General features: G+C 38.3%; 2 protein-coding genes across 2 annotated transcripts in view; one reads left to right on the forward strand and one right to left on the reverse strand.

The window, feature by feature from the left end:
- The window catches only part of LOC128529292 (adhesion G protein-coupled receptor A3-like), a 36,104-nt gene extending 30,059 nt beyond the window's left edge, over positions 1-6,045 (reverse strand). Inside the window, exon 1 of the mRNA XM_053502707.1 lies at positions 4,922-6,045. Coding sequence (XP_053358682.1) covers positions 4,922-5,130 — 209 coding nt within the window. The 5' untranslated portion in view covers positions 5,131-6,045. The remainder of the gene's footprint in view (positions 1-4,921) is intronic.
- Positions 6,046-8,855: 2,810 nt separating this feature from the next.
- Positions 8,856-12,055, forward strand: LOC128527051 (cytosolic beta-glucosidase). The gene is made up of 5 exons (XM_053499335.1): positions 8,856-9,005; positions 9,405-9,629; positions 10,040-10,842; positions 10,944-11,067; positions 11,312-12,055. Exons 1-5 carry the CDS (start codon positions 8,921-8,923, stop codon positions 11,518-11,520), a joined length of 1,446 nt encoding a protein of 481 aa, XP_053355310.1. The 5' UTR covers positions 8,856-8,920; the 3' UTR covers positions 11,521-12,055.
- Positions 12,056-12,274: the final 219 nt, after the last annotated feature.

Consider the following 12,274-nt stretch of genomic DNA (forward strand, 5'->3'; position numbering starts at 1 on the left):
TAGCAAACTAAGTTTAGGTAAACCAATTACATCCCATTGGAATGGTCCAATCCTATGTCTCCTACCCCTATCTACAGAACATAACCTATAGATCCTTATCTTAACACATTGCTTATTTCATAAGGTGACATATGCTTTAATTCAAATAAGAAAAGAAAGATTTTAATATATTTGTGGATATTTGCTTATATCTACAAGCATCAGACAGTACAAAGAAATCACCCAAACCAAACCATCAGTATGCGAGAAGTAAAAAGCAGCTGCAGCAGTGTATGTTTTTCTGAGTCCCGCTTTCACCAACATTTAAGTTCAGCTTTTTATGAGACATCAGCTACACAAATCAAACCCAGCAAGTAAAGTATTCTACCACCTGAAGAAACACCTACTCGAGGAAAAAGCACACGTGCTCAGATTACGCCATAACTATGCCAGGTTGAGAAATTGAGGCAATAAAACAGCAGAAACAAAGGGACATTTCCTGTTGTAGTTGGACAGAAATGGGACTTGGATTGGTGTGGAACTAATTCGTGTTCCCCTGAAGCGAACTGATCCGGTCTCTCTGTGAACCACAACATTTAATAGGACTCTGCTGGACTTTCAAACCGAAACAGCTTTTCCTGCAGTAGAGGAAATCTTGTCCCACAGTGCTTTGCTGCAAGTGCCAGGTGTGTGTCAGACAGAGAGAGAAATGGTGAGCTCTTAAAGAGTTATTATACTCATAGAGAACAACAAGCACAGGTGTGTGCACTCACATTCATACTCATTCACTCACACCCGCGCACACAGGATGCACTATTGTCGTTTCTTTCTACAGGCTAATACAGGGAGAAATTCTGATTGAATGCATGTCTGCTAATAACAATAATAATAATAAATGCAGTGGACAGTTTATGATGTTCCCCTAAAATACAGACATGTCTCAATTTAATTAAATGAATAAGTATATTATTAGTAAACACTTTATTATATCTTGTAAGAAACACGAAAATATCTTGGTTTTCTTGACTTTCTGGGAACACTACCCAAGAAAAAGTATACCTTTTCCCATTTAATTGCTGAGGACAGAAGACGAAACCTGATGAGTCCCCTGCTATATCAATGCACATCGAGGTAGAAAGTTCTCTCAGAACGATGGGACTATGATCAGACTGTCTACTGCACACTGACTTGAACACCCCTTGTACAGATGAGTTTATATTTAATTTAAAAAAAGGAAAAGAAAATCAGTGCTCTGGGTGATAAACAGCAGCTTTTAATACCATCCCCCAGTACCTCATTTCCACTGGACAAGTAAACATGTTGCTTCATGTTTACAGCAGGGGGCTGGCGTGACCTATAGTAAGCCAGCAAGCCAGGACAAAGCTACGGGTCTTTTTATGGTCAATAGAGCCGCTGTAGGTACTGATTTCTGTATATAATCTTCGGTCCCATGATGCCAGGACTTGAGTGGCAGGATAGTATTACTGGTGGCTTAACTTAATTTTCCTGTACTTTTTGTTAATGAGCGTGATCATTTGTAAGTTTTAAACCCATTCATGAGTTAAACATTAGTGGGATTAATGATTTTAGTCACAGCATTTAATATTATATTTACATAAGACCACCTGTAACACTGTACACCCCTACACTGCACCCCTGAGCAACTTCTATGTGATCTGCTTTATCTGTATACTAACTGTACTAATAGTTGGATTTTCTGTGCCTTTACGTAGCATCAAAGTATTGTACCTCATCTCCGTTAAAAGAAAAAAAATAACTGATTTTGTAAAAAAAAAAAATTGAAGGGTGTTTAAGACTTTTGCACAAAACTGCAGATATTAGCAAACTTTTCTGAAATAAACCCTAGAAAATCCTCCAAATTCAAACAGGCTGCGTAACAAAGCCTTATGCTTAAACACACATGAAAATAATATAAACCATTTGTAAAGCTTGAGAAGCAAGACCTACAATGTAAACAAGCTACTTAGCAAAATAGCTAAGCCTAAAAAAGGTTGTCTATAATGCCATTGTCTATGGCATTCCTTAACAACAAGTGAGATACAAATTCAGAGAACAAACAATACCTTTTTAGGAAAAAAGGTGTCATATAAAATATTTTAAGGTCTTTTTGTTATACCTCTGAGAGAACATCTTAAAACAAAGCTTTTCCCTTTTAGAGAGGATTCATACAGACATTTTGCATGTGACATCACAAGACTTGTCTCTTGGTCCCGCCCACTTCTGCATGGCCAAGGGGACATTTCTTATCAAATGCCATTGCCAAAGCCCACATACAAAACCTGTCACAGAACACCTTTCAGCAAAAAATAACACCTTAATGTTAAGTCATCTTTAACAACACTTTGTCTCCTCAATAACTGCTTCTATGGAATTGCCTCTTAACCTTCCATGTTGCGTTTCACAGCTAACGTGAGCGATAAAGCTAACTAGCTTCTAACATAAGGGAGAATCACAAATCCATTTCTAACCGCTAATTAAGGGCACTACTTGGTAAGTGATTTTACTATTGATTTAATGCTATTTGGGATAATAATTATAAACTTTGTAATGTCAGTATTATTTACCATTACATGCACATCATCTTTTGAAGCATAGAGCACAGCATATAAATCGTTTATTAGCAACAGAAGCACTGAATGAGTTAATGCCATCGATGGCAAAGCCACCAAAATCTGCAAGATATCATATATTTGTATAGTGTCTAATGTAATTATGCCATGACAACAAATTTAACTTCTGCAAATTAATATATTTATTACCTTTTTTATCCATTTTTCACAAGCTTGTTTTTCTATTGAATAAGTTAAATCCACCACAACATACTGCACATGGAAACAGAGGCTATCAATTGCCAGATTACTTCTTTATCTGTATGACAAAGCATCAGGTAATTCAGTAGGAAATTAAGCAATTATCAGGTAATATTTACATTTAGATTAGGTAGATGATTTTATCCAGAGCAACTTACATAAGTGCTTTGAAGTTTCATCATTAAATAAATGCTTACACTGGTTGTCTAGGTTACTAACTAAGAGTACATCAGTCATCAATGTAAAGAAGGTTTTTTGGGTGGAAGATGATTTGTTTAAAATGGGTTATATTGCTTTTTTTGGCAGATAATCGTGTCTGCCAAATGCCTAAATGTAAATGTAAAATGAAAAAAATCTATCGAATTGATTAAGGATTGAGTTTTCTGAGAGTATAGTTATGTTTACGTGAAGCCTATATCTTTTTATTACACCTACAATCCACTTTACAAGTTAAAATCAAGGCAGACTCAAGGTAAAAGATGAAGACTAAACATGTTTGTACGTTCTGTATAAGAACTGTAAATTCAAATGGAGGGTATGCTGTACAGAAATGTATTATGAGCAATCTGTCAGACCCAAAGTGCATGTTAAAAGTGAACACCCAGAGATGGAAAATGTTCACTAGAGACAAGAGTGTGTATGACAACTAGATGACTACCCTGTTAAGAAAAAAAGAAAGAAAACAACTTGTGGTGGTGAGCTACCAGTGGTCAAAAGACCACTGAGCTGAGCTGGATAAACTGCGAGACCAGTGGTTAGATTATTTTTCAGATTCCTTATCATGAGACTAACCTTATCAATGTTCACCAGGGGTGTCAAAACATGTCACAGACCAAAAGTGTGTCTGGCACAGTGTTCAAGATGGACAATGTACGCACAGGATGTTTTTTTTTTTTTTTTTTTTTTAGAATTCCTTTTTTTCAGATTACTAAATTTCCAGCATAAACATTTAATAAAAAGTACTAAATGGTTCTGTGCATGCCGAAATTGTCAAGCTAGAAAACTAATTTAATTTATTTAGGTGATTATGTACTGTTAGCATTATTTGATAGGGATAGATCAGTTAATCAAAACATATAAGAGAACTTAGCTGTAGCATGTCCAGGTTTTATATAAATTTGGGTTCATTTATCCATCATAGGGAATGAGGCATGGAACAATCTGAACAGGGTGCCAACCCAGGAACCAAACTCTCAACCCTGAAGGTGTAAGGCCAGAGTGCAAACCACTATGCCACCATGCCACCTACGGAATCAGGTGTTCTGTCAAATCATGCTACCATTTTAAAAAATGCAACCAAAATGTAAATTGACACATTCACAGTACCTTATCAAAAATGCTGAAGGTGTAAATGAAGTATAACAGTAAGTTAAGCATGCTTTTATACTTTATTGTTTATATGGCAACACGGTGGCTTAGTGGTTAGCACTGACGCTTTGCACGTCCAGGGTCGAGGATTCAAATCCCGCCTTGCGTCTTGTGTGCATGGAGTTCTCCCTGTGTTTGGTGGGTTTCCTCACACAGTCTAAAAACATGCAGATTAGGCTACCTGGCATTTCCAAATTGCCTGTAGTGTGTGAATGACAATTGGGCATCAAGCTGGCAACCCGACTCTCTCAAGTAACAGCAACAGAAACGGCCAGAGTGCGGACTATCTATTGCCCGATGTGCCAGATGGCATGTGGGTAGACCAAAAAATATCTATATATGAGAATTTAGCAGCATGATCTGATAGGCTAATATTTCCATCAAAAAATGCTCACAGAACATAAGTAAGTAAGAACATAAATAAATAACCCAAGTTTGTCCATCTTTGCATTGCACAGGACCACTAACTAGCTGCAAATGATAGACAGCATGGACTGGAAGAACACCAGCCTAGTAGAGGAACATTACAAAAGATGTGGGTCGGAAAAACAGAATTTGTATATCAGCTCTATTTGTCTAGGGTGTTTAAGATGTACATCTGAATGCATGCCAGATGTGTACCTCATACATCCAGGTTTACAGTCTCGCCTTCATTCCTTCCAGCAGGAGCTCTAAACCTGGCTGTGTCACTGCACTACAAGACTGTAAACAAGAAAACTCCAATCATGAAGGGTCTTACTTACAGTGTGACTGTCCTGTTGGGAAAAGAGGTGACAGGCAGCACCTGCTGGAGCTCCATGTTGCTACACACCACCTTCCTGTCCGTTGTCCCTGGCCGACCTCCGACTTTCGAGCGTTCATCGTAGGATTTACATTCATTAGAGGCTGCAGAGTTTGCAGATTCGAGCAGGACAAAAGCTAGGAAAAGCCCACACCAGCTGCTGAGCGACATTTCCAACTGGGTGAAGTTAGTGGAGCATTCAAATGCTGGGTTGCTGCTTGCAATGTTAGGGTTTTTTTTTTATATATGCGCACACACGCCCACACGCATATAAACGAGCTCGTTGTCTCACTAGATATTTGTATATAAATATATTTGGGGAAAAAAACAAAGATGCTCGATAGTGTGTTTAGGTCATAGTGGAAGCCTGGTGGTTAGACGTGGATGCGCGCGGGCTTTGTGTGCTTCACATGCAGCAGTGCAGAGACGCGCTCCGGGATCCTTCCTTTGTTTTCCACTCGGCTCGGTTTACGACTCGGTGCCATTGAGTCGGTCAAGGATCACGATTATACCCGAGTCGATTATGCTGGAAAGAATAATCATTCGGATTCAAAGGCTTTAACTCCGGTGTAGATTTAAGTATACCAGCTGGGTTTGCTGCCTGTAATCCATATCGTGTTGTTGTTGTTGTTTATATTTATATCTAGGCTTCACGCGGAGACAGCTGCAACCACACACACACACACAAACACAAAACTTCAGGGAATCTGAGCACGCTTCGGTTAACTTTGCTTTTCACGCTGAACGCAGACTCCAAGCTTACAACAAAAAAAAAACACCAAGAAGAAAAACTCGAGTACCAGCCTGCTCACAAACTTCCCAAAAACAAAAGTTAAACCCACGCCGAGTGAACAGCTCCGCACCGCAACACACACACACACAGGTCTCCGCGCGGCACACAGGGATACTCCGGTTTCTAAGATATATTACGTGGATATCCACAGGTCTTCTTCGTATCCCGCAGCATTTAAAAAACGAGATGGAAAAAACGTTTAACAACGTAAATGTAAACCCGTGAAGCCGCGGAGGTCCGGACAGAGCAGCTCCCAGTTTGTTCAACTCGTTAAACTCCGTGTGAATCCGAGAGCTCCACTTCCGCCGGTGACGTCAGCGCGGGTCGGCTACCTTTTCCTTTAAAAAAAGGGACCAACTGATTACAAAGTGCTCAGGTTTCACTGAGAAAACGACCCATGTGTCCAGAATCACACACACACACACACACCACTACCCACAACAACCGCAAAAAAAACGACTACAGTACTTTAATATATAACATACGACACACACCGAGACCAGCCATAACATTAAAACCATCCAGTGACCATTGTATTTATTCCCATTTTACCCCCTTCCGAGCAAAATTCACATGCACTCTCACACACTATGAGAAATTTGAGGAAACCAGAGTACCCAGAGGAAACCCACCAAGCACATGCTAGAATGAGAACGTGAGAACTCAGACCCAGATGGAGGAATCGAACCCAGACCCTGGAAGTGATAACCACTAAGCCACCATGCCGCCAACCAGCTGACTAATATATTGCTGGTCCCTTTTTGTGCCGTCGAAACAGCTGTTACCCAATGTGTATTGTGATATCTAGCACCAAGATAACAGATCTTCTAAGTTATGAATTGAGACTTGTTTGTGCAGCACATCACACACATACAGTCAGTTGGATTGAGATCTGGGGTATTTATAGGCCATGATTTTTACATTAAGCAGGTGCTGAAAGAGGCCACTGCCATTTGTGGTGCATGTCAAAGTAATATCCAAATTACTGCCAGGACCCAAAACATTGCAGAGGCTATCACACTGCCTGGGCCAGCTTTCTTGCATCCTGTCTTGGTTATTTCTTTCCCAGGTAAGCAATGTACACATACCTGACTGTTCACCTAAGGCAAAACAATACATGATTCTTCACCTCAGGCCCTTTTTTCATTGCTCCATGGTCTAGTTCTGATGCTCACATGACCACTTTTGGGCACTTTTGTCAGTGTACAGGGCAAGCAAAACTTAGCAATTGCACAGCATAGCAAGCGGTGAAGCACTGTGTGTCCTGACCCAGTCTTCTGTCCATCACATCTAGCCCTTGTTGCCCAGGTTCTTATGCTTGCCCTATTTCTCTCCTTTTAAAATATCTTCATCCCTAATATAGCTCAACCTCTGCCAGGTGCAATAGTAACTGAATAAATAGTGTTATTCAATAGTTATGCAAATGTGACAACTGATCAGTGTATTTTAAGACTTGCATTAGTTTTTTATTTTATTTTTTTAAATTTTATTTTATTATTTGTTTTATTTCTTTATATTTTAAATACAAAAAGTAACAAGACAAAACAAGAAAAAAATATTTCTTAGTTAAAGAATGTAAGAATGAATCTTTGGAGGGCCAGTGCTGTTAATATCATGCTCACAGGGAAAAATTTTAGTTCCTGAATATCTTTTTCCTGTCTGAGAATGTTTCAGTCTCTGTGTACCTATGTAAAATCTTCTATGTAAAACCCACCAACAGATGATACAGCCTATTAATTATTCAAAGAAATCCGAGGAATTAATTGTACACTGTAAAAAAAAAAACCTACACAAAGATTTATTTAAATAAATTCAGAAAAAAAATATTTAACTAGCGAGTATACTAATATTTAATTAATGAGTATATAAGTGTATTTTATGTGAAAATATATTGAAGTAAATGTAAATATACATTTATTTAAGTGAACTTTTTAATTGCTTAATGATTTCTTTTTAATTTTGTGTGTGTTTGTGTTTGTGAATTTATATTTTTATTTTTTTATTTATTGTACATTTCTTATTGCCTTCCTTGTTAAAGTGATGGTCTGACAAAAAAACAAACACATCTAATTTTTAAAATTGATTTCTTTAATCTTCATTTTATTTTATTTTATTTAATGTCAAAACATAATCATAGCCTACAAATTAACTAACAATTTAAGGCAAATTGCAGAATTCTTGATGTAACTGTCAAAGCAAATTATCTGTCAACATAACATATTACAGCTTTAACACAATCTTTTACAATCCTGGATGCATTGTATTCATTGTGGGTCTAAAGAGTTCAGACAAGTTCAGACCCGTAGCTGTGGGTGGCCCACAACAGGGGGGTTGGAGCAGACATTGCATGCAACTATATAAAGTCAGAGACAAGACTTGTTTTCGCTGCATTTGTGCAAGTTTTGACAGTCCTTTACTTTACTGAAAAAACAACTGATATGTAGGCATTTGAAATCACGTAGGGAATTCAGTACACTGCAAAGGGCATTCAGTAAACTGCAAAGGGCATAAAGGCATTGCTCCATACCATATGTGTTGCAGAAGAGCAGCTTTTTGTAATCTTTTCTTTCAAACATAGTATTCCAGTAGTCATTGAGGAAGTCTGAGGACCTCCAGACATCCAAGTTGTTTTATTATTATTTTTATTATTACTCACTTTCACTCATTGTCTATACCGCTTTATCCTGTACACAGGGTCATGGGTGGCTTGGAGCCTATCCCAGGATACTTACGGTATGAGGCAGAGTACACCGTAGAAGGGGTACCAATTCTGTGCTAAGGCACAATAACTCATTAACATCCAAGACTATCAATAATGTCAATGTGTACCTAAAATGTTCTTTCTGTGTAACAACAAAAATCTAATTCAAGACTAATATCTATTAAATGTTTAATTTAGTATGGTATACATTATTATTAAATCTGTTCTAGGGTGTTTTGTGGGGTTTGTTTTTACAGTTGAAACATCCCCTGGCTACGAAACGTTTGAGAACCTCTACTTTATGAACAGTTTATTTGTTTTGTTTTGGTTCCTTCCGTACGTGATGACGTCGTTACGCACACGCAGTGCGTGCTGACGCTCAAGCGGGTGAATTTCCTGGTGCTGCGAACGCGGATGGCATTTAAAGTTACACTGTAACTCTTGAGTGACAGGTGAACGCACCCGAGATGGCTTTTTCCAGAAAGGCACCAGTCGAGGATTTTCCCAGTGACTTTGCATGGGGAGCTGCAACAGCCGCTTACCAAATCGAAGGTAGATTAACTGAACTCGATGCTTAATATATCTGTCAGTAGTTCTTTACCTGCTGTTTAAAAGCATGTGTATTTATGCTACTGTACTAGATAGTATGCCAGTCCTCTAGTCGTGTGCTGTTTAAACTTTGCATGAGACTGGGATACACCATTACACCATGTGCTAACACATAAAGTCACGGTTTAACATATTGTAGTCAGTCAATGTTTTCCTGAGGTGCGAGGAAACCAGTGAACCCAGAGAAAAACATGTAACATGAGCTCAGGATTAAACCTGGAGCTGTGAAGCAGCGATGCAACGTGCTGTGACAATCATAATTAGATGTAATCTGTTTTACAACAAGCAAAAAAACTTTTCAAATGTTAAAATGTTTGCTCTAACCCTTGTGTACTTGTGCAGGGGGCTGGGATATGGATGGAAGAAGCCCCAGTATATGGGACACTTTTTGCCACAGCAAAGGCAGAGTGTATAAAGATCACACCGGAGATGTGGCCTGCAACAGTTACAAGCTTTGGGACGAAGACCTGAAGTGTATCCAGCAATTAGGCCTCACACACTACCGTCTGTCATTCAGCTGGTCACGGTTGCTTCCTGATGGAACGATACGTTTTGTCAACCCAAAAGGTGATCTGTCTGGAGTGTGACACACTATTTATTTTAGGAAATCAAAACAGTCAGGAAAGTCAAAAAAATATTACATTACGCATAGAATTGGTAGTAAGAAAATATGTGCTGGATATAATATAAAAGTTTTTGAGTGCCAAAATGTACACAAAATGTATGGTTTTGTGAAAATTAACAAGATCCAAAATCGCAATATATAACCCTAGACTGTTATTTGTGCAAAACTAACAATCATCTGAAAAAATAATGCACAAAAACCTTTGTTTAAAATGCTTTTTTTCTATACATGCTCAATACTACATTTCATCTAAAGACCACATTATGTTATTGTACTTAGAAACACTTATGTTTTCTGCATATCACTTTCCAGATGATGAACTCATTCTGTCTTGCTCTGTTTTATTCCCCAGGTGTAGCATACTATAACAAAGTGATTGATGACCTAATAGCAAACTGTATCGTGCCCGTGGTCACCCTGAACCACTTTGACTTACCTCAGGTTCTGGAGGACTGTGGTGGATGGAAATCTCCTGAGATTGCAGAACTTTTTGACTCCTATGCTCAGTTTTGCTTTAAAACATTTGGGGACAGAGTGAAGCTTTGGATTACACTCAATGAGCCTTATGTTTGTGCTAAACTTGGGTATGAGACTGGCCTTTTTGCCCCAGGCATTAAAGAACCAGGGACCTCAGTGTACCTTGTAGGTCACAACATTCTGCGTGCCCATGCTAGAGCCTGGCATAGCTATAATGCCCACTTCAGACGCATGCAGGGAGGAAAAGTTTCTATAGCTCTTAACAGTGACTGGGCTGAACCTTTAGACCCATGCTGTCCTGAAGATGTGGCTGCCACTCAGCGATACATAGACTTTAACCTGGGTTGGTTTGCTTGCCCAATCTTTGGCACAGGGGACTATCCAAAGTCTATGAGGTCAAGGATCGAGATCCAGAACCTTGAACTAGGATTTACTGAGGGGCCTCGTTTGCCCAAGTTTTCAGAGGATGAGCCCAAGCCTTTAGGCACAGCAGACTTTTTTGCACTGAACTACTATACATCACGCAAAGTAAAGGACACAAGCTCTCGTCCCAGTCAGCTCAGTTTCACAGGGGACCAAGGAATGGAGGCTATAATAGATCCATCATGGCCAGTGTGTGGCGTGTCCTGGCTTGCTGTCGTACCTGAAGGACTGCGAAAGCTGTTAAAATACATAAAGGTATACTGTACCTAATTAATTATTATTATTATTATTATTATTGACAACATTTTACATTTACAAAGTCACCACTTTATTTTTATTCATGTTGTATTCCTCAGGATACATGCAACAACCCAGCCATTTACATCACTGAAAATGGTTTCTCTCAGATGGGACCTGTGGAATTGGAAGACGTTGATCGCTGTCAGTTTTATCAGGACACACTTCAGGAAGTATTAAAAGGTTTTGCAATTTTTAGTGTACTTTATACTTTTACTTACAGTAAAAAATAGGTCTCATATGCAGTGTAGTGTACAAAATTTAACGTACTACATACTGTTTATATATTATTAATCATAGTACATATTGTTTTAGGCTAATGCATATGTACCAGTGTATATATATTGCATATACAGTACACTGAAGCTTAGACATGATATTCAATTGTTTTCATGCCATGAATGCAGTGTCTTGTCCTGTTTTCTAGCAATCAAAGATGATGGCGTGAACGTGAAAGGATATTTTTCCTGGTCACTTATGGATAACTTTGAATGGTCAGACGGCTTCAGTGTGAGATTTGGTCTCTTCCATGTGGACTTCTCCAGCGCTGAGCTGAAGCGCACAATGTACCGCTGTGGTAGAGAGTATGCAGCTGTAATAAAAAGACACAGAGACTATGCCAAGCCGGGCAACTGAAACCAGCACTCTGAGACCTATACTAGACACTAGTTTTAAAATTTGAGAACAAACTACATGAATAAAATATGTTTAAATGTAGACTATAGAATGTAGACATGTGTAGACACATACAGGATTGATGCACCGTTAGTAGTGTATGTATGGTTGAATCATGTTTATTTTTATATATAAAAATATTTCCAGTAAAGAAAGCAATATGACAATTAAAAAAAGAAAAAAAATGAGAAGAAATCATGATTCTCCTGAAGAACTGAGACATATTCTCAAGATGCTCAGTAAAAATTTTTTTTGTTTGTTTATGATTGAAGCACTTTGTAGTATGTTTTTATTTTTTGTTGAGAAATTTAGAATTTCTACCTTTTTTTTTTACATGCATGTGTATATTTGCTATATTTGTGTGTTCCATAATAAAACAAAAAGTAAAGCGCAGGAAGCAGAAATCAGTGGTTGCAGAACTGTAGCAGTGGGGGAAAACAGGTTAGATGCTTAAAAAAGATCAGTTACATATTAATAACAACATGCTATATAAATTAGGAAAGCGTAAAAATTATAGCTTTGTTACCATTTTGATTCAATCTACCTAATCAGAATAAAAACAGAAAGGCTGAGATATGCCAAAACTACTGTGTTTTTGTTTTGTTATTGAGTACTGCCACTTTGTGGTGCAGAAAGGTATCACATGTGATTTCAGTTAAAGCAGAGTACACAAGTATCATTTTGCATAATGTAAAGTTATGTTATGTTGGGCATT

Source organism: Clarias gariepinus, chromosome 1 (genome assembly GCF_024256425.1).
Source record: "Clarias gariepinus isolate MV-2021 ecotype Netherlands chromosome 1, CGAR_prim_01v2, whole genome shotgun sequence".
NCBI classification, from domain to species: Eukaryota; Metazoa; Chordata; class Actinopteri; order Siluriformes; family Clariidae; genus Clarias; species Clarias gariepinus.

What these genes read in the sequence shown, in the direction of transcription:
- LOC128527051 (XM_053499335.1), top strand. Translation starts at nt 8,921, where the DNA reads ATGGCTTTTTCCAGAAAGGCACCAGTCGAGGATTTTCCCAGTGACTTT. An exon ending in AGCTGTTAAAATACATAAAG is followed by an intron (nt 10,843 to 10,943) that starts GTATACTGTACC and finishes TGTATTCCTCAG; the next exon opens with GATACATGCAACAACCCAGC. An exon ending in ACTTCAGGAAGTATTAAAAG is followed by an intron (nt 11,068 to 11,311) that starts GTTTTGCAATTT and finishes CCTGTTTTCTAG; the next exon opens with CAATCAAAGATGATGGCGTG.